Source organism: Haliaeetus albicilla, chromosome 16 (assembly GCF_947461875.1).
Source record: "Haliaeetus albicilla chromosome 16, bHalAlb1.1, whole genome shotgun sequence".
NCBI classification, from domain to species: Eukaryota; Metazoa; Chordata; class Aves; order Accipitriformes; family Accipitridae; genus Haliaeetus; species Haliaeetus albicilla.
The window spans coordinates 20,810,373-20,833,612 of NC_091498.1; the positions used below are offsets into that span (position 1 = coordinate 20,810,373).

The 23,240-nt window shown below is 36.7% G+C and overlaps 1 protein-coding gene and 1 pseudogene across 17 annotated transcripts in view; one reads left to right on the forward strand and one right to left on the reverse strand.

Annotated features, from left to right (window-relative positions):
* SBF2 (SET binding factor 2) overlaps positions 1-23,240 on the reverse strand; it is a 289,338-nt gene that overhangs the window by 72,659 nt on the left and 193,439 nt on the right. For all 17 annotated transcript variants that reach the window (XM_069803834.1, XM_069803833.1, XM_069803831.1 and 14 more), the window contains one exon: positions 6,547-6,615. In XM_069803834.1, coding sequence (XP_069659935.1) covers positions 6,547-6,615 — 69 coding nt within the window. The remainder of the gene's footprint in view (positions 1-6,546; positions 6,616-23,240) is intronic.
* On the forward strand, positions 15,431-16,002 carry LOC104322908 (peptidyl-prolyl cis-trans isomerase NIMA-interacting 1 pseudogene; annotated as a pseudogene).

The window sequence follows — 23,240 nt, forward strand, 5'->3', positions numbered from 1 at the left end:
ATTTCATAGCTGATGCTATACAACTGAGAGCACATTTCAAATTATGATGCTTCTGTTACATAATTAACCTTGAATTGGGTCTCTCTTGGAAAAGTATTTGATGGTAATAGTTAAAATATGATAAAGTACTCTGAATTTCTCTAGTACTGCCTCTTTAATCTTCAGAGAAAGCCCTTATCCTTATAACTGGGAATCCCTCCCACACCTAACAGGCTCTGGAATAAAGTGATCATTTATTTAGGCATTTCAAGCAGCAAAGGCTTTTTTCCATTGAACATTTGTCATAACTGTTACTGAAACTTGGTAATTCATTTCAACTAGGAAAGTATGCACTCAAATGAATTTCATTTTATTATTATGCTGTGCAAAAGAGGATATACATTTCACTGTGGAAAACATTAGAATTATTCATATTGGTGTCTTAACATGGAATACTTCCAGTTTCACATTTTATCATTAACTTCAAATTTTTTCTTAAATCACAATTTTATACTCACCTTGAAGATTCTTAAAAAAAACTTAAACAAACTTAGACAAAACCCACTTCCAATAAACACGGACTAACATCTTTTTCACCTTGAAAATGCTACTGGTATAATTCCTAGGATGACCTGAATAAATGTTCTGTACTATATTCAAAAGTTTTAACTAAAATGATTTACCAAATTTTGGTAATCTTTTAAAAACACCGAATAAAGCAATTCTCCTATTTTATATAATTCTATTTCCTTCTCAATAGAAAAAGGTATAGGTGTATGGAATACAAATGATAAATGGGCAGACATGCAGATGAATACCCAAGCAACAGCATATAAGGATTTTAGTTAGCCTTAGTCTGCAAAATATTTCTCTGATGTTTCATTGCAAGTTCTAGAATAAATTAGCATCAGTATCCAACTGAAATTTTATTCAAAGTTTGGTGGCTTACAAGCATTAAAAAACCCCAAAACAATCCCCCCCAAAACACCCAATCTTTCCCTCCATCCCTCCCAAGGATTACATAATTTAGTCGCATGAAAATTATGAAGCAGCCTCCAATGCATCTCATTGTGTTATGCTAAATGGCAAATGTAAATTTTAATGTAATACATCCAGTCTCTGAGAGAGTTTACTGCATTTGGGTTATTTTTGCTGAAACTAGATCAGTGCTATCCAAGTGTACATCAAGCCATTACAAACAACTGACTCAGAAATCTAAATGAAATATTTGTGATTCTGAAAAATAATACTGCTCTGGCCTTTGCAATTTAAAGAAATGCTCATCTATAAAATATGGAAGTCCATTCACAATTTCTATACAGAACAAACTTTACTTTCAGAATACTATATTTTTATTATGCCACTTCCTTTATTCAAACACAGGTGATCAGAACTGTCACTTCTGAGTGCCAAATAACAAAAATTTGGAACCGTGTTACTATCTACTATGTCATGTGGTATAATACCCTTAGAAAAGTATGGGAACACAGAGGATTATACACAGTTTAAGCATAAAATTGTAATTATAAAATTTTGAAAAAGATCCCCTGAAAGTCAGAAAATTGTATTATAATCTGCACATTCAGGCTCTGCAATGGTTGAGGGATGCAAGAAAGAATGTTTGATCAGACTGCCAAACATCACCTTTGTTGAAAAGGGAGGGAAGATGGAAAAGTGGACTCTGACTGTGACTTGACATGGAGTAGCAGTGAGGAAGACAGCTTTTGCTCTCTCTGCCTGTTGTCCAAGCAGACAGGCTGAAACTGGTGCCTGCCATTGATCACCACTCTTGCTGCATACTAAACCTTCAAGAAATGCCGTGTAGTCTACAGGACATCTTGCCACCTTGGCAAAGAGACATAATTGGAACAGAGTATCCAAATCCTGTGGATTTGACAATGCCAATTCTACAACCGTCAAACTGTCTTCCTTGACGAGTTAATAAAATAAAAATATCAGTAAAATATGTCCTTTTCATCTTGTCCTTTCTTCCCATGTGTAGAAAAAGACCTCTTTTCCACAGCACCAGGGAATACTACATTTCTATTTTATACACAGAAAAAATGACTGCATACCAAATAAGCATGGGTCATCCGTACCAAAAAAACATGGAAAAATTCTTTTATCTTCATGTATAAATACATTTTATTTATATTGTTTCAATTTTAAACAAAATTCCAACAGTATTACTAACGGTAAACTAAAACCTTTTCCAACCCAGAAGCGAAAGATATGTTTGTTTTTGTGACATTAACAGTACACACCAAAGTCCACTGTCACTGATGAGTCACGTTTTGCTAACAGCTTATGTCCAATATTTAAAATTTTTAAAAAGCATTGTGACTATTTTTTCTAGGAAAATTTAATTATTTCTCCAGGCCACAAATATGCAACCAATACTGACTTCCTGTCTATGAATTTAATCCCACCAGCTATGAGTTAGAGCACGATCAAATCCTGCCTGATCAAGTTTCACAACAGATCACTCACCAGACTTCAGGAGTTGGAATTCGGAAATTTCACCAGACATCCCAGTAGCTGATAGCATGCTGTACACAGGGTGATGTTTCTTGTTATTTTAATTAGATATATGTAGAAATACCCTAGACTAATCTTTACGTAAGCAAAGACATTAAGACAAGACCTGTTAGATCATGCAAGCTTGTTCCTTTCCATATATTTTTTACTGTTTTCCCAAGAATATTTTAAAATACCTCAAGGCTAGAGCATTGACTACTTCATGAGAAGACCATTCCAGAATCTTACCAACATCACCTTTAGGAGCATGTTTCTCTTACCACTCAGTTTCTTGGTTTCATCTGCTAGACTCACAAGAAAACACACCCTTCTCATTATTCATACACCTCAAACACTTGGTGTCTGCACTATGTGTGGCCACATACAGTAAAGCTATTTAGAAGAACAGGTAATCGTTTCATTAATGCTCTGCTTTGTGTAAGGTAAATAAAATGAAACTTAACATTTCATACACAATAGTCCTTTCACAAAGGAACTGTGATGTTGTGTAACTTCTTTTTATTATTTCATTTGAAGCAACAGGAATTACATTAACAACAAAATGTTATGACGTTAAATCCCATCATAATTAACCCATCAAAATGCTATAGCAAATGTAGATGGTAAAACATATATTTGACTGCTATAACTCTACAACATTTTTAGATTTACTACAGACTATGTCACTGATAACTCGATTTGGAATATCACTTGCGCAGTAATACCAATGCACACATAAATGAAAACCTGTGTCACTATTCGATTCACAATTCCTGTTTATTCCTGGCTACCAAGAACACTGTGCAGTTTCAACAGGGCTAGGAGAAATAATATTTAATATGCTGCTGGCATTAAACATGGTATTCTGGATAATGGAAACATCAATAAAAACAAGTACATAATGCCAAGCACTACTTCACCATTTTTTGGAAAGCATAAACACAATCACACTTACAGCAGACATAAGACAGTTCTGCATATTGAAGCAACAGTATTGGAATACCTGTGCTCTGTCTACAGAAAAATGAAATGCAGCTTGAAGTGTGTGTGTGCACGTGCGTGCACGCGTGTGTAAACTACACTGTATATGGTAATTAAATAAAATTGACAAGCAACTCAGCAGAAAAGGCCATGACATAGTTTGACAGTGCAAACATACCAGTTTTCCTGAAGGCATTTTAATAGAAAACAAATAATCCCCCAAATGACCTTAATTTTAGTTTGTACATTCCTCTGGACTTATCAGAGACAGAACAGCAATATGCTGTGTTAAGCAACAAAACTTTAATCATTCTCTCTAAGATTTTGGTAAAGGGAAACCCAGTGAAAAAAGAACTTACAAACTGTTAATACATTAGAAAGCAGGAAGCTCAAGGGATAAAAGTAAAGCAGCAGGGTTTGATATGATTTCTCCCCAAAACAGGGGAAGAGGAACATTAGTTTAGTGTAACTCCAGAGCAGGAATCCTTCCAAAGGGTTACAGAGATGTTAACAGGGTGGAAAAATGACACCCATTTTTCTCATTTTAAGAATACTGATGCAGAACATTGTTCCTATACAGGTTCATGCCAGGTAGAACATACTCACTATAGTCTAGGATACAATCTTGAAAACCTCTTGTTTTCAAGAAAAACATCTTGAAAAATGCTCTAAAAAGTTTCTTTTTTACTCAAATTCCAAACAGAACCTTAAACTGTTAATCTTAATTTTGACTAATCACTGCAAAGTTTGTCTACTGATCTTATGTTCTGAACAACACATCAGTTTGTGTTTAGTATGAATAGTTTTATACTAAAATAAGTACTTTTGCCAAAGAATTGTATCTAATGGGACATACCAAAGGGGGCCATCACTGAACCTGAGGATTAGATCTGGGAAAAACAAAATTCTTTTTCTATTATGCATTAACAGCTGGCTTTTGCAAGTTAACAGTCAGGTTACTTTAATTTTTAATTCAGGTCTGGAACATTAAAAAAATCATCACGCTTCTTGTATCCGGGGACTCACAGTTTCCTGAGTGTATAGCTTTAGAGTTAAATAGTAAGTATAGGACTAGGTTATTACACAAAAGATTTCAGAGAACTTTTTGTGAGAGAAATGGTATGAGATCTCTGTACTCCTACCAAAAATACAAGTGTATAGAAGAAATTACTTAAAGATACTCTATATTCAATCCAGCTCTTTGCTACCCTTGATTGTGAAATTGGAACTTTATTTAAGCTTATTTCAACACTCATGACATGCCACACAAAAAAAAGTGGCTTTTTTTTTGCTTCCCCCACCCCTACTTGAACAAACTTTACTAAATGAGGAATCTAACTAAACTGCCACAACTCCCCAAAATACTTTCTGTACCTCTCTACATAAAGAGCTATGTGGACTCTCTTGGCATTTTTATGAGAAGAACTAAAAATCAGAAAATAAAACGAAACTAAAGTCAATCTTTCTTCATAATATAGCATTAATGCAGTAGCAAGAATAAAACAGGGAAATGGAAAATCTCTATAGCTCATTAGCTCTTTCTCCAAATTAAGTATTAGTGGCAGCAACAAATGACAAACAACTCATGATTCTGCTATTCAAGGACTCAAAAGAGAGGGAATAGAAAAAGATGAGCTTGTAATTAAAGATGGGAGAAAGTTTGCTGGGATTTAAAAATTTAATGTCTCATCACTAGCTTATATAAGAGAATGAAAATACTCTGTAGACTCTTTCCAGAAAGCAGTCTTGGAGTATTATGTACAGCTCTAAAATAAAGCACATTTAAATAAAACTTTTTCACAGTTCGAATGATTAGAAGAGAGAAAGTCTACCACTTTATGCTCTATATAAGTAGTAAATACGGGCTTAAATAGTGGATTTCAAGAAACTTCCTATGCATATTACTTTGTCAAAAATGCCCTCATTTTCAGCAGATGTTTCTGTGTTCTATAACTGCTAAAGTTCCAGTTTTTATTCTAAAAACTACATCACAGAATCTATTTTGAGTTTAAAACAATCAGAAATTGTTCAATTAGAATGTATAGTTTAAATTTAAAAGCACTGATTGACTTCTCAGCTTATTGTTGCAGAAACCTTAGGGGTTTTTCAGCTAAAATAGGAATGTCTTTACATTATATTTATGGCTACTCATCAAATGCCTCATGTACCATGTGAAGGACGGAAGGATATAGTTTTTCTTAATTTCTATCACATGTTATTAACGTCTAGCTAGACTGTCACAGTAAGTACTATTTTGCAGTATCATGATGTACCAATTACCAATGATTAAACACTTATTTCCCAAACTGGGTTGTGTAACAATATTCACATTAAACAAAGATTATTTAATATTGCAGCAAGTCAATGTTCTGAACTTCTTATCTCCTCAGACATGTACATACCAAAAAGTGGCACTTGAGCTTACCAGAACTGGTGAAAATGCTACTGTATTGGGACACTGAAATAACTACAGCCATACTACAAAAGCTGTGCTTTTGAAATAATTGCTTGCAGAATTTGAACTATTCACATTTTCATACTTACTATCATATTTTATCACTATCAAACACTACGCAAAAAAAGAAAAGAAAAAAATGCAACACAAGAAACTGAAAACAAATATACAGTTAAAACAAGCCATTCATAATAGTCTCCAAAGTTAACAACTACACAGACTGAAAAGTTAACATGTACTTTTTAGCCAATGCTTAACATGCCAAATTAAACAAAAAATTACTCCAATAAACAGTTTTTACACAATAACATCAGAAATTATTCTATTCAATTATTTTAGTGACTAGTTATAACTCAGTGATAATTCTCTAACCCATCATATAAGCCTGCATCTAGTTCTGGGTAAATTTATCATCATCATCGCCCAACATCAGTAAGTGTAATTCTGGAACAATGTCCATAATAGCCTATTAAAAGACTTCTGTTGACATCAATCAATTGTAGAATGAACCTTCCTACCCGCCATGTATCTTCTTCATCACTTTCTTCATTTTAACAATGTACGTAATGTAAAAAAAAAATACAAAATTGGTGTGCTTTTCAAGAAAAACTTACCCTATAAAAAGCAGTCGTCAGGGGTAGCAACGCTGCAGCAATGCTATATTCTTCTGAAGATGAACAATCCTTCAAGAAAAACACATGAAGAAAATAAGCAAAACCATTTTCAATGTTATGCATTATAATTTCATTTCTGCCTTATGAAGTCCCTCTGATATCCTTCCTATACACAATGTAACTTTTAATCACTTAATATCATGTAAAGATAACATATATTTATGTGTGTGCGTGTGTGTACATATACATATCTTCTCTTGATTTCTGCTAGACAGGTATTGCTATGATTCTTCCCATTTAAGGAATTCATCAGCAGCCTTCACACTCCCATGTCTAAAATATAATTTCACCAGCATAGTTTACATATAAAAAGGAAAGTATTCCTCGTTTAGGAAACAATAAAAAGGTAGCCTGCTTCCATTTGGGTCAACAGCAAATCTGACTAAAATGGAAGTGATGTGGTGATCAAAGAATGTACTTTGAAAAGTTTACAAAGAAATTGACATTTATTTAGTATGAAATAATCACCTCCACAACCTCTACAAAAGTTTGGCACAGGTTAACTTTAAAACAAGATGAAAACCCATTCTCTTCACAGTCTCAGAATGCCTCATTCAACAGTCAAGTGTGTCATTCGTGTCTCTCTAGGCTGAAAAGGGTATGCCAAAGTAAATCAACTAGTAATTGCACTGATGAAAATAGTGATTTTATTACAGAAGTCTTTTAAAAGAAACCAGAATTGGAATGTAACTTAATATTTAAAAAACAAACTACTTGAATTTTTAAGACTTTTTTTAAAAACAGAGAACAAAAAATACTCAACAAGAATTAAAGAAGATTTTTTAAGTGAAGATTTTTTTCATTAACTCCTTTTGCCAACACTGAAGAACACAATAACACACATAGTTCTACTAGACAAACGTATCACCATTGTGCCCCTGGATGATGAATGGCAAAACATTTCCATTTGAACAATTCATTTCAAGATTTTTAACATTCATTCTTACAACAGGCACCCTCCAACTCAAATCACACTCCTATTACCTATCTATAACATCTGACCAAATTCCAAAATTTAAATATCTCAGGTGTTCCTCTGCCAGACTTTTCATTTATGCCTTCTTCTCACATCGGAGTTCTCTAAAACATAGCAACTAGCAAAAAACTTGGCACCAGCCAACTGTGATAGCAGAAATATAAAATCTGCATTACAGGAACCATCATGTTAAGGATCATTAGGATGTTATTTGTATTCATCTCACTCTTCTTAAATGGCTGCCGAGTGATTATGGACTGCAGGTTTAAAACAATAGACCAAAAAACTCATCATAAGACTATTTTGCTTCTCATTACTTCAAAAGTCCATTTCATCCTTTATGATTTTCCAATAACAAATACTTCACCTTCTGTTACTTTAATCAAGCTCACCTGAACAGAATATCAATGTCTATACACGGGTAAATAAAGTAGCATTCAGAAAACTACTTACATACGTATTCTGAAAAGGTGTACAACAAGTTCATAGATGTGAAGCTTTACTTATGCACAGAGTTACTGAATGTTTTAACATGTCTAACTCTGCATGAATGCATGTATGCTAACTGTGCATGGAAAACAAAAGGTGTGCAAATGCTCACACTTCATAACACATTCCAATCTGGTAGATAAAAACAGTAAGAAAAGTGGACACTGAGAAACTCAATATATGTTTTAATGATGCATTTCAGTATTGTGACATATATAAAAACCCCAATTAGTTTGTAAGATATCAGAACAATAAGACTGAAGGACATAGCCTCAGCTGCTTTTCATTTTCAATTTCTGTATTATTTCCTATTGTTATCCATATCCTTAACCCCCATTTGGAATTTAGCACATGTATTTGTAGTTTAATATAAGGATATGGTAAATATTGTTAATATTTTTTCACTTTATCAAAAAGCTTCCTATTTAAAATGAGACTTTACAACGTTTAGAAATGCTCAACAGTTTTCAAAGAAATACATATCTTTTTTCTGTACATGCTTATTTATAACCAGGTATAAAATGATCCATCCTCATTGTTTCAAGTTATCTACTTAATCCCTTAGCTGAAATTATCTGTAAGAGTTTTGGCTTTTACCCAAAATATACATAAAAATATCTTTATAAAAACTGAGCAATGTATCTTCACCTAGAGAGCATTCAATATTCCAAGAGCTAACATATGTCTCAAAGATATATATCATCACCACATAAACAACACAGTAGATTATTTTTCCATTCCTTCTTGCAAGTATGAAATTCTTCACGTATTCTATGTCAGCAGTACCCCCTGGACTCATAGTATGGAAGTATTATCTATATATATTTTTTCTTCTCCAGCATATGACAAGAAATGTAAAATGATCTCAGTTAGGAATAAAGTATAATACTGCTGTTTTAAGAATAGTGATATTAATTAACTGTTTATCTGCTTTGTTGCTGCAAGACAGAATGCCAAGATAGTTAACCGAGATGTTGCACTGAAATCTTAGCTTCTCAATTTTACAGGCAAATCAAAGCACTGGAAAATGTCGTATATGTATTGTATGCAATTAATTTAGACTCCTGAAACAAAGCAATCCAGCTGCCTTATATATAATAATGTCTTTATCAATTATGAAAAATATTTCTTACTACTGCTACAGAAGTAGACAAATCAAATACCATAAAATAATTAAAGCTGTTCCCCCTAATTTGCACAAAATGAGGCTGAAACACATCTGGGGAACAGAAATTATTCTCAGCAAATTAATTTCCTGAGAACAATGTCTTCTAACAGTGAAACATGGACTTCAACGATGCCACGTGCAGAGTACTGCTTTGAATCCATGCCTGAGTGAGGACCTGGCACATTATTTTGGCCACACTGATCATATATTCAGATAGTTGCTGAACTCTGTAGCAAATTGGAAGCGTTACAGGAATTCATGTACATTTAAAATAGTTTTGCTATACTGAATTGACAAGTGAATAATAAAATCAGAATGTTTTTCCTTATATTACTTACTTTGATAATACATGTGACTTACTTTTATGTTCCGCTCAGTTTAAAAATGCAGCAAAACTTTGGTGGTTAGATATTGCCAGTACACTGCAGAACTGACAGCTAGGAAGTTACAGATTTTGACCGCTTGGATGGATGCATGGGACTGCTAGTATCTGGTAAGACACTGATTGCTTCTGGAATCTGGTAGCTGGCTTAGGCTTCTGGTACTGGAGAGAAGAGGCAACTCTTCTCCCCATTCTTGACTTCAGAACAAGTACTGACCTGAACTTTTGTTTGGAAAACAAGGTATTGTATGTTGTCATTAAGTTGAGAAGCCCTCCACAGTCTGACCCTAGCGATGAACAACTAAAAAAAGCCACCACCCCAGGTAAAGGTTCCTCCTTGATCTGCTACTGAAGGTGCAGGCCCAGATTCAACAAAGTCCTTAAGAACCCTTTTATGTCCCACTGACCACAAGAGTAAGCTGAAGTCAGTGAAGCACAGTGACAGTTAAGCATAAGCTTACATACCGTCCTGAACAGGTGTATTGGGTTTGTGTGGCAAGGTTTTGGTAGCAGGGGGGGCTACAGAGGTGGCTTCAGTGAGAAGCTGCTGCAAGCTTCCCTTGTGTCCGACAGAGCCAATGCCAGCCGGTTCTAAGATGGACCCGCCGCTGGCCAAGGCCGAGCCCATCAGTGATAGTGGTAGTGCCTCTGGGATAACATTTTTAAGAAGGAAAAAAAGTTGCGGGACAGACAGAAACGGCAGCTGGAGAGAGGAGTGAGAACATGTAAGAGAAACAACCCTGCAGACACCAAGTTCAGTGAAGAAGGAGGGGGAGGAGGTGCTCCAGGCGCCGGAGCAGAGATTCCCCTGCAGCCTATGGGGAAGACCATGGGGGGGCAGGCTGTCCCCTTGCAGCCCATGGAGGTCCATGGTGCAGCAGATATTCACCTGCAGCCTGTGGAGGACCCCATGCCGGAGCAGGTGGGTGCCCGAAGGAGGCTGTGACCCCCTGGGAAGCCCATGCTGGAGCAGGCTCCTGGCAGAACCTGCGGATCTGTGGAGAGAGGAGCCCAGGCTGGAGCAGGTTTTCTGGCAGGACTTGTGACCCCACGGGGGACCCACACTGGAGCAGTCTGTGCCTGAAGGACTGCACCCCATGGAAGGGACCCATGCTGGAGCAGTTCATGAAGAACTGCAGCCCGTGGGAAGGACCCACGTTGGAGAAGTTCATGGAGGACTGTCTGCCGTGGGAGGGACCCCATGCTGGAGCAGGGGAAGAGTGTGAGGAGTCCTGCCCCTGAGGAGGATGAAGTGGCAGAAAATAACGTGTGATGAACTGACCGTAAACCCCATCCCCCTGTGCCACTGGGGGGGTTGGTAGAGAATCCGGGAGTGAAGTTGTGCCCGGGAAGAAGGGAGGGGTAGAGGGAAGGTGTTCTGAGATTTGGTTTTATTTCTCATTGCCCTACTCTGGTTGATTGGTAATAAATTGAGTTAATTTTCCCCAAGCTGAGTCTGTTTTGCCCGTGATGGTAATTGGTGAGTGATCTCTCCTGTCCTTATCTCAACCCACAAGCCCTTTGTTATATTTTCTCTCCCCTGTCCAGCTGAGGAGGGGGAGTGATAGAATGGCTTTGGTGGGCACCTGGCGTCCAGCCAGGGTCAACCCACCACAACAGACTGCAGTAAATAACAACTGATACTTATGGATTTCTGCTTTCTCTTAATCACATGATAAAAGTCTAGGAGAGATATATTAAATATCTGATAACATTTGGAGTGCCATTTTCTTTTTAAATCCATCTTGATAGTCTTGTTAATTGCTAGCTGATACAGCATGTTTCCTGTGTTAAACTGCATTCTGCTTTGGGCAGTAAGCTTTTCAAACAGACACCACATTTTTAATAATCTACAGAAATCTGAGTATGCTGAAAACTTCGGACCCAATTTTGCTTTACATTAAGCAGCACTATAAATGGAATTACCCGCAGGCCTGACTATTGCATGACATTAACATAGCATGCAGTGAATGCATTCAAACCAAAAAGCTAAACATGGCAGCGCTTGATCCATACTTTTTTGGCAGTACAGTATGATGCATGTATGCTTTATTAAAAATACTGCCAAAATATTTTTAATAAACTCTCAACACTGCATTGTCCCTCTTGAGAAGTATTGAATGCTGTCAATTTTCATGAAGACCAAGAGCATTCATCACCATGCAGGACTAAGCTCATAATGAATCAAGAAAAAAATGCCAGTAACTTTAGAGCCGTATATTATTAAAGCACTAAGACAAGACTTGTTAAGTCAGCATGCGTAAGGTTACCATAAACAACGTGCAGTACATTGGCTGCAAATTACAGGTGGAATATTGGTTCTAAATTCAACAGATGATTTCAGTGGTGCCAGGATTTAATCCTTATTGTTACAGATATATTACATTGGGCAGAGTTATAATGAAACATGGAATTTTTATTGTTGATGCAGTTTATATTTTGGAAATATAAACTGTCAAACTTAACGCACAAGACTATTCTTTTTATCTAAAGTAGTAAGAAAATTCAGCAGTCCAGTTTAGAAAAAATGCTTTGCTTGTTAAAAGGAATAGGGATTCACCATGTAGAACTGCAATGTAATTCAAAACTAGAATTGAATTGTAATGAGCTGATTTTAGAAAAATCATTCCTTTTCATGAGATAAACTGAATAAAGTTTATGCATCCATATATAAATACAATATTAATGCAATTGAACTATTAAAAATGGTAGTTTTTATCAAAGAAAACCTATTCCATGTTAATCAATGTTATGACCAATGTCCTTTATATTCAATCTCAGCAGAGTTAAAAATCCAAGTAAATAAACCAACAATTTCACAATGTACTGATTATAGCTAATATAATCATATGCTGCCTTGAAAGAACGGTGAAAAAACCCCATAGTCCTATTTGGAATTTCCAATGTAACTTTTAAAAGTATTTAAACTACAAGTTTTAACTCCACAGATAAAGCCATCATCTGGAGCAGTAGTCAGAATGACATACTTGTTGGAATAAATGCCAACATGACTCTAATTACTTACATTACTTATTACTAACAGCATATAATTAACTTCAAAAGAAAGTTTAGATCTTCTTATTGAAATCATAAAATTGTTCTTTTTTCAGTGAAAACTAATGGGCAGTTACTTTCTTTCTAACATTCATATACAGTTTTGCCTAGTGAGGTTAACATCACTACTGTCTGCTGCTCTGCTTTATAATGGGATCACAGTTTTGGTGGTTGGTTTTTTTTTGACACCAAAGGTGAAATCAAACCTTATTGAGACAGCCACAATTTTGTTAAATGCAACTCTTCTGGGACTGGAAAAACAGGATGGGAGAAAGACATATAGCTGACTACCTGTGGACTTACCTATCAGCAGAACTACAAGAACACACTCAAAACTTGGAAAATACTGCCTTATGTAATTCTCATTGCTTTTAATACTTCTCATTTTCATAAGGATATATACAGTCTTTCAAAATTATTAACTCACAAAACCACCTCTTCCTTCATAAATGACCCTAGCACATTTTACATGTTACTCATTAACACAAGCTTTTAATTTAACTTTTGTTCTACTTAAACACCGTTGCAGTGATTCTCAGTTAATAAAAACAAAAATGTACACTCTTATTGTCTATTGTTTCCAGGTTCAACATTGACCAGAATCACACTTTGGGCTTTTGAGGAGCAACTTCTCAGATTGCTACCTGGTTACCATCTGACAGCAGTAATTCAACACAAAGTCCATATTAGACAGACTTCACCTGTGCTCTGAATCACGCCAGATGTAATACTTTCTTTGTCCTCTACGGCCATTACATTCATATGAGTGCCAACACAGAAGACAAAGGAACTGCACCCAATCCAGAAGAATCCTCACCGATTTGCTTTGACTCTGTGGTTTTTCTGCCCGACTAGAAGCCTATTTAATAATGACTGTTTCGTTAAGAAACCTATCATGTCAAGGACAGGATGCAAGATATTGTAGGCCTGCCATTCCAGGTAGCAGGAGATCCAATTCCATTTTAGAAGGATTTTACTTCCTGAAGAGCTTCATATTTGTCTTCACCTGGCTCTGAATTCTCATAGGTTTGTCTGTCCTTGAAACATATTGGTATAAGGGACAGAATTCAATTGATGTAATTTCAATGGAATTACACAAGAGCATAATGTTCATTGATTTTTAAGTGTCCTTTTGCTTTACTCCACACATTCACAAGTTAACAAATGCGGCGTATTTTCTCTATGCAGCTTCATTGTACTTCTGATCTCACAGCAAGTCAAAACAAGGAACAACATTTTACTCAAAGAAGAGCTGTCAAGTCCGCCCCCCCCCCCCGCCCCCTTCTTTCTCAATAAATACATTTCTGTCTAGGGTTGAGATTAGTCATTTCCTCCTTCTCATAACAAATTATGTTTAGGAAATCAGGAACCTCAATTTTTATGTGCATAAATTACACATTCTTCAATGTATTTTTACTGTACCCCAAAAGCATAAAAGCATTTAACTTTTTTTGCAAGATACTGATAAACACAAGAATGCCATCCCTTGCGTCTAAGCACATCTGAGTTTCTTTAACAGAAATGCCATGCATGTTTCTGAATACTGTCATGAGGCCCATGGCAATAAAGTTCAACATACTTAGGCTGTAATCTTCTCCCAAGGAAATGGTTGGGATGCCAAGATGCCTTTTGACTTTTATTTCACAGCAGGGCTTCATTCACAGTGACTCTGTCCAAACCTTAAACTACACCAGCTGTGATACAAGGTCCTGCACAGTAATTTGTAAAAAATACTTGACAAACAACATTCAAATGATAGAATACATTGCAATTCATGACAAAACAGTGATCAATATCCATTAACTACTCAGTTGGAAAGGGGTGATTAATTCATAATATAACTACAAACTGCAGTGTACTCCTAAAGCCCTGGTAGACCAAAGCACTTAGGCAGTGACTGCAAAACATAAATACAGGATACTTTGTAAACCCCTTAACAGACAGTCTGGTTAATTGAGCTAAGGAACAACAGAAAAATGCTTAAAATATGAGAAGAACTATTAAAATAGATGCAATATTCCAGTATAGTCCAGTTATCTATTAGTGAATCAGTTCACAAGTACACAGCACACATTCTTATGCATTCTAGCATTCATTCAGTGCACAGCAGTATCTCTTCTAAATTATAAGCAGTCACAAACTTTCAAACATATAAGAATACATTAATCTTGATTAACTTAATTGTATTGGTCTTCTCTAAGTTTCATGCGATTTTCTAATTTCATATACTTTTAATAAAAATGCATCACATCAGTGCACATTCTATACAATTTTTACAACTTAACAGGTATTAACACCTTTTTAAAAATGTATCAGATTTCTATGGGTATGTAAAGTGATTCACTGAAAAATCAGTTTTTCACTTTAGAAAAATATTGTTTGGATAGAGGTGGAATTTTACATCTATCTTCTGAAATGCAAAGAGTCGATGCTCAGCTCAAATCAATTACCAAAAGATTCTGGGTCTAGTTCACTATGGACAAATCGAACAAACAATGGCTGATGAAATGTAACTTGGAAGTAGGGCTCACTGAAAATTTTCTATTGAATAGCATGTGATAGCAAAATAATTTTTTATTTATGCTAAAAACCCTCACTGACATCATCTTAGAAAAGAGAACTAGACCCCAGAGTTTTCCCCTTGAGAGACAGTTTCTTATAGGTACCTTGCCAATTGTAACTGATCTTCTGGGGAAACGGATTTTTCTGGGGCCAGGCCAGGGACGTGTGGTGCAGGAGGCACAGCTGAGGGAAGATGGCGGAGGAGGAGAAGCTGCCCACGGGCTGGGAGAAGCACATGAGCCACAGCTCCAGCCATGTGTATTACTTCAACCACATCAGAAATGCCAGCCAGTAGAAATGGCCCAATGGCAGTAGGAAGAACGGCCAAGGGGAGCCTAGCAAAGTACAGTGTTCACATCTGTTGGTGAAACACCAACAGTCCAGAAGACACTCGTGGTGGAGGCAGGAAAAGATCACACAGACCAAAGATGAGGCACTGAAGATTATAAATGGCTACATCCAGAAGATAAAAATCAGGAGACGAAGATTTTGCATCTCTTGCTTCCCAGTTTAGCAACTGCAGCTCGGCAAGTGTGGGAGGCGATCTGGCTGTGTTTGGAGGAGGTCAGATGCAGAAACCTTTTGAAGATCGCTCATTTGCACTGAGGGCTGGCAAGATGAGTGGACCAGTTTTCAAAGAATCAGGGATCCACATCATCCTACACACAAAGTGAAGTGCCTTGATGACACGTAGAAAGGAAAGGACGAGCGGAATTTTTTTTTTTTTTAATTAAGAACACAAACTCCCTGCTGCCCCCCCTCCCCCCCCAAAAAACCCCAAACCCAAACAAACCAAAAACGGACATGGACCTGTTGGAGTGAGTCCAGAGGAGGGCCACAAAGATGCTCAGAGGGCTGGAGCACCTCTCCTATGAAGACAGGCTGAGAGGGTTGGGGTTGTTCAGCCTGGGGGAGAGAAGGCTCCAGGGAGACCTTACTGCAGCCTTCCAGTACCTAAAGGGGGCCTAGTGGAAAGCCAGAGAGGGACTTTTTACAAGGGCATGTAGTGATAGGACAAGGGGTAATGGCAGATTTAGATTAGATGTAAGGAAGAAGTTCTTCACTGTGAGGGTGGTGAGGCACTGGAACAGGTTGCCCAGAGAGGTTGTGGATGCCCCATCCCTGGACATGTTCAAGGCCAGGTTGGATGGGGCTTTGAGCAACCTGGTCTAGTGGAAGGTGTCCCTGGCCATGGAAGGGGGGTTGGAACTAGATGATCTTTAAGGTCCCTTCCAACCCAAACCATTCCATGATTCTATGATTCTAAAACCTTGGGCAACACCTCAAAGGAGACAAGGAACAGGTTTTGGGGATCTACAGACTGGACAGTAGGAAGCAAGTCCTCACAGAAGGCATTTCCAGACAAATGAAGAACAAAAAAGTGATTAAGAACAGAAAGCACAGGCTGACCAAGGGAAAATGGATCAACCTCTATGATGAAATAACAAACTCCATAGCTGAGGAAAGAGCAGCACATCTCATTTACTTTGGCTTTAACAGGATTTTTGACACATGCTCCTTTGGTATCCTTCTAGGCAAGCTGGGGAGATATGGTCTAGATGAAAGAGTGGAAAACTGATGGCACTATCAGACTCAAAAGACAGTGGTCAATGGTTCCAAGTTTAACGAACAGGTGGTTATAAGTCATGTTTTCAGGGGTTGATACTGTGGCAAATACCGCCTAATGTTTTCATTAACAACCTGGAAAGTGGCATGAAATGCATCTTCATCAAATTTCTGGATGACACCAAGTTTCGGAGAGTGGTAAACATGCTGGAGGGCAGGACTGCTACTAACTGGCATCACAGCCTGTCAGAAACAGACTGACAGAACTTCAACAAAGACAAATGCAAAGTTCTGCATGAGGGACAGGGTAACTCCATGCAAAAACATTAGCATGAACATGAACAGCACCTGGAACCATGTGCTGTGTTTATACATGTCAAACCAAGACCGTGCCCTAAAATTCAGAAAAAGGTGCAAAAATAATTACCTTGTTTTGTTGGTGTTTGCAGATATCAGCAAACTCTGTACAGTATAGACAGCTCCAAGGAATCGGTAAAATAGATAACATTGCAGTTGAATTGAACAGACACTCAACATGAGAGAAAATGGAAATACTATGAAGTACCTTGATGCAAAAAAAAAAAAAAAAAAATTATAAGAAAAGCAACAGGCAGAAGTAAACAGATTTACAGTAGTGATATTAAGTTCCTCAAGGAACTATATGAGGTAAAGAGTAAATAATTGGAAACAATGCGTAAGACCGATGGGAGACAGGAGGGGAAAGAATATCTTGTACCAAGTAAAAAATGTTAAAAACATTAGTTTCACCAAGAGATACACTCATAGCAGGGGCAAAAGAACAAAACAATTAGAGAGTTTAAGGCTCTCATCCAAGAGATGGAAACTGTCAGGAGAATGCAGAACTGAAAGAAGCCCAGAAGAATAAGTATATAAAGGGAAAACACAGTGATCAACCACCACAGACAAAAACTACTGGAGAAAGCTGATGCCAGGTTTTTTTTCGTTTTTTTGTGTTTTTTTTTTTTAAATTTATATATATACACTGAATGCATCCGCAGGGTTCTGGCAGGTGCCCCTGGGAACCAAAGTACACGTTTGTGTGCATGTAACCCTGCCTCTGGGAGACGCATTTTTCACAAACTGCCAAAAGTGGAGTCTCTTTTCAATATGTATTTGACATCTTGTTGCCGGACAGCTTCAGTTTTTCTACGCCAACCTTGATAGCACTGAGAAGCTTTGCTACAGTTTTGGCAGAGGCACCAGTTAGTCTGTATACAGCTGCACCAAAGGACAACAAGAACGACAATGACCAGCTGCTTCTGGAAGAAGTTTTCTTGGATCAGCTTTGTTGGTGCAGCTCCATTTCTAGGTTCATGAAACAAGTGTCAGCTGCTGGAAGAGGATATTTCTGGAATGACCTGCAATGGCTGCAGAATTTCAAGGATGACAAAGGGGGGTTTTGTGGTTTTTTTGAGGTAATTCTGCTTATTATAAGGTTGTGAATCTTGAATTCAGCCAGCAAGGGCTTTTCCATGCTTAGGCACAAATGACGCATTGTATTAGTTGCACTGGTGAATCTGACAGAACCTAAAATCCCTTGTTGTCAACCCTGCTGCCAGACCTCTCAGTTCCTTAATGGACTGGAATGTAAATCTTCCTGTTATGTTTCGAAGAGTAGTTGCAGTTTTAACAACTTTAATACAAGCTGTTGTACAAGTTGCTTAATCCAAAAATCAACCTTGTAACAGCATCAGAACAGGCTCATTCCACATCATGAAAATATCATGCTACTAAAACAATTATCAGAAATATCCCATTTTTCTGGAGAAAAAACTCCCAGCAAGTTTAAGGCTTTATAACTCTGGCTGATAAAGTCTTTTAAAGGATAAATGGTTCATAGAAAAGAATACCTAAAGCAAATTTGGGAAACCAAAGGACACATGTTATGCATGATTAGAAAGCATGTTGTAAAGCAGTGTCCACCTTGATTAACACATCGAATCTGTATGATCAAGGGAGAATGTTGTTGCAAAGCCTGGAAAGCCCAAGAGATTCAGAGACTTCAAGAGCTGCTTGATTTAGTAAAGTGCCCCCTCCAAGATAACATTCATCAATGAAATATATACATTCTAATACAAATATTTAAGCTATGGAAAAGAAAACATAGAAAAATATAGTATTTTTATTTAACTTGATGTGAAGTATTTTAAGTATTCAGATTGTACTTTCCAGTGCATGGGCAGCAGCTTCTTTTACATGGATACAGATTTTTGAAATCTTACACTTCTTTGCGGTTCAATAATACAAGCATGGTAAGCGCATGTGAGATGTGGGAATTGTTTCTTATGAAACTTTTATTAAAAATTCGTTCCTTTAATGTTAATAAAGCCTTTGCTTTTCTAAGAATACAAGCAAAACCAAGTGTGAAGCATGTTTTCTGAGAGATAAATAAAGACAACACAAGAAACAGTAAAACAATTTTAAACTGGCAATTGTAAAACTATCCTCTGAATCTTTCAGTCTTAAAACTTGTTGAATTGATACTTTTCTCTGGGATTTTCAAATGGCTCCAGGATATATGAAGGTTAGAATTCCATGAATTAACTCCTCCAACTTTGGTTACAGAATTGAAAAAGTAAGCTCCCAAAACATACTGGTTTGTCATCTAGTTGAAGAGGCATGTTTGGATGTCCTTGAAACAATTCCTGTTCTCTGTAAAAACAGTTCTGCAGGGCAAACACTACTAGATGAAAGAAGAAATCCTTGAGCTTGCTGTGTAGACCAAAGAAGCAGAAGTGTAGTAGGGAACTTTGCTGTAGCATTGCCTTCCAGCAAAACCGTTTCTTTAATACGAATTGTACGAAATCTTGGTATGATCCTTTTCTGTTCCATAGCCTTCTAAATCACGGCTAGTAGCAATATCCAGCTAACTAGCCACAGAGAAAGCCTTCTTTGCCAGCTTTTGTGTTGCCAGTTAATCCATTTTAAAACCCTGAGAGATCTTCTCCTAGGCTTCCTGAGGGTTTTATTCCAAACACCTTTCTGTTCTGTTCTTATCTTCTCAAAATTATAGGGGAAAATGCAAAAAGCACAGTTAATGGTAATGAAAAGATTCATAAAAGGCAGCTTGGGGGTACAGTGAAATATTAGTGAAGTATTAAGTCCCAGCTACACTCATGGTATTTGAAATTCCTTCCACACAATTCATATTTGGAGCTTTCAGAAGGATAAGCCAGATTGCAATGGCTGAAAAAAAAACCCGAGTGGGTAGCGAAAATAAAAAGTGAGAAGTTTAAGCATTAGCAATGGCTTTGGCATCCTAAAAACATCAAGACTCCAATTCTGGAGAATGTGGTAGCAAATTACCAAATGAGTGCAGGATAGAATTCTGAAGATCAATATCTAATTTCTGGACAATATGGCATTATTTAGTGTGTATAATGAATGAAACACACTCTATTGGCATGAACTGTCAGCCATGTACAATAGACAAAAATGTGATGTCTCAAAAGACAAATATTTCTAATCTGTCTCTTCCTAACAACAAATACAAACAGATCTCCTGATACATTTCACCATCTTCTCAGTCCTTTTATCTTACCTAAAATTCTAAGTAGCAAAGAAATCCTTAGGCTTTCAGGAAGACCTTTACTATCAGAGTTGACAGGAATCCCACAGTCCCTGTTGCCTTCTCTTTCAGTACCATGCTAGTGTCTGATGGCCACATTTTACCCAAGCTCCTTATGCTGCTGAAATTTTTGGATCTTGTTCTTTGCTGTTTTGTAAGAAGATTTAACAGTGTAGCTTTTGATTCGGTACTGTGAGACATCGCGTTAGGTGATCTTAGTCAACAATTTAATAAAAATTTCAAATGCTCTTATGTACCATCCTTCTCCTTCTTCTTTGAACCTTCTCCTCTCCACAGAAAATAAAATAATAAATAATAAAGATCTGGGCTTTCTATATTAACACAGTGAGAGAGATAGATGCACAAGCACAGTACAATGCTACTGTGTAGTATACTGATGCCCATTTGTGGAGCGAGACACATGAATGCAATGATGCAGTGGTGTATAGGAAGGGTAGTGACATGCAGTCCAAGCTGTTCCAGAGAGCACACAGTACGTAAACAGATTAAGTCGGCCTGGAAGAAAGGATGCCAAACACATAGCATGGCACTTGCAGCAGTACCACTGGATCCACCTGAATAAGGGCACATGAATTGAACAGCAAACTTGCTGTATTTTCAGTGAGGTGCAGAAAATAAGCTATTTTGCCAGGTAATGCATTCCAAGGATTTGATTGTGTGAATGGAAATCATTTTGATGCACCACAACTGAGTAGAGGACTAATAATAGCCTCCTCCCTGTGAGCAGACAAAGCTCCTCTGTCACTATAGACAAACATTACACATTGTCAAAAAATTATCTCACCATTTTGCATTCACAGTTCAATTGCAATTGATCTTATGTTATATTTTATTTACACAAATGAAGTAATAAATTAAATTCATAAATACTTACATTAGTGTCACTCTTCTCCAAAACAACCTCTCTCGTCTCCCCACCCCCTTGGCTATCACTGAAGTTTAGAACACATTATAGTATTTCCATTTAACTCTATAGCTGGGAATATCTGCATGATAGTAATCTGCTAATATCGTATTTTTATAACAATAAAGGGAAAATTAAGTATTTTTCTCTTACAATAGCTGATTCTAAATATTTATGTTTATTTTTTAAATAAAATAAGGAAAAAGCTGACTGATAAGCACCAAAGTTTTATATTATAAGCTAAGGTATTATTAAATATTAAATTTAATATTATATATTAAATATATAATGTCTTATAAAATATTAAATAAAAGGTATATGTCCAATAGTTAGATACAGCTGCTGTCTCAAGAAGTATGTTAAACTTGATAAATTTTTACAAAGTACAAGAACGCAAAGATAAAAAGGTCTTACTTTTTTGTGATAATTTACCAAGTATCTGGTACGCAACTACAAAAATATTTTCCCAAGTTTTCAAAAGAATTCATGATTGCCTTCAAAGTACATGATTTTTTCCTGACCTTAAACATGACAGCTAAGCGTCAGCCAAAATTCACCATTGCTGTAACAATAATACGGAGGTGCTGCACATCTGATTTTGATGAAAATCTCTAGAAAATACCTTGTCATTAAATGTTGGACCCAAATCATTTATCTTCATGCTGAATGAGTTAAGTACAGAAATATACTATGTGTTGCATTTTTATTTCATTAGTTTTTAATAATGGCATCACTGCAGCCAGTACACAAGAAAATAAGGATTACCCTATCTCATAACAATAATGAACTTAGTGAGATCAACACATGAATGGAAGTTTTTGTATATCTAAAATAATATGATTACTTCATCTGGGCACACACCGAGTTAACAAAAAAATAAATTTAAAGGTATAGTATTCAGAAAAGCATACTACCTGCCAACTATTACTAGCATACCAGTAATCAGGGAAGTGAGATAAAGGAAATCTATATGGTAGTAGTGGTAATCATTAGATGATCATAGCAGAGTCTACAGTACTGCAACAATTTCTGGAATACATAAAAGTTCTACAACCTAACAGTGTCTCAAATCAAGACATGAAGAAATCTTAAATTAAGGAAACACCTCTCAGTTGAATTGCAGAGTTTCAAAACATCAGGTTTAGAATCACAGAATCATGGAATGGTTTGGGTTGGAAGGGACCTTAAAGATCATCTAGTTCCAACCCCCCTTCCATGGCCAGGGACACCTTCCACTAGACCAGGTTGCTCAAAGCCCCATCCAACCTGGCCTTGAACATGTCCAGGGATGGGGCATCCACAACCTCTCTGGGCAACCTGTTCCAGTGCCTCACCACCCTCACAGTGAAGAACTTCTTCCTTACATCTAATCTAAATCTGCCATTACCCCTTGTCCTATCACTACATGCCCTTGTACATGCTTTGTTTCCAGATATGTCTTTTACTGACGTGATTTCCTAAACAGACGCAACTATTTTGTAATAATGATTAGTAAAGTTGTTTGTCTGTCATGAGGAGAAAAAAAAAAAAAGTTGGAGAAATCACTGTGGAGTGATGATTAAATGCAAGAGATTTCATACTAGCCAAAAAATGACTGCCAAAGGATGACTACCAAACACGGTGAAAAGAATACAGAAATGAATAACAAGGAGACCAAGAAAGCACATAGAACATTGCTTTAGCTGCTTCCAGGGGCATCTATTCTGAACTGAAAAGCTGCATGCTGACTAGGAAAAAGAAATATATCAACATTTATTGTTAATAACACAGATTTTAAATACTTCTAACCACTATAGTTCTTGCATACATTGCTAATCAAAATTCATTTTTGAATAAGTACTTCAGGCTTTATTTCTAAGAAGTGACATATTCATACAAAATTGTGACAGAACCAAGCTTTACAGTGGTATGGTACAAGATAAA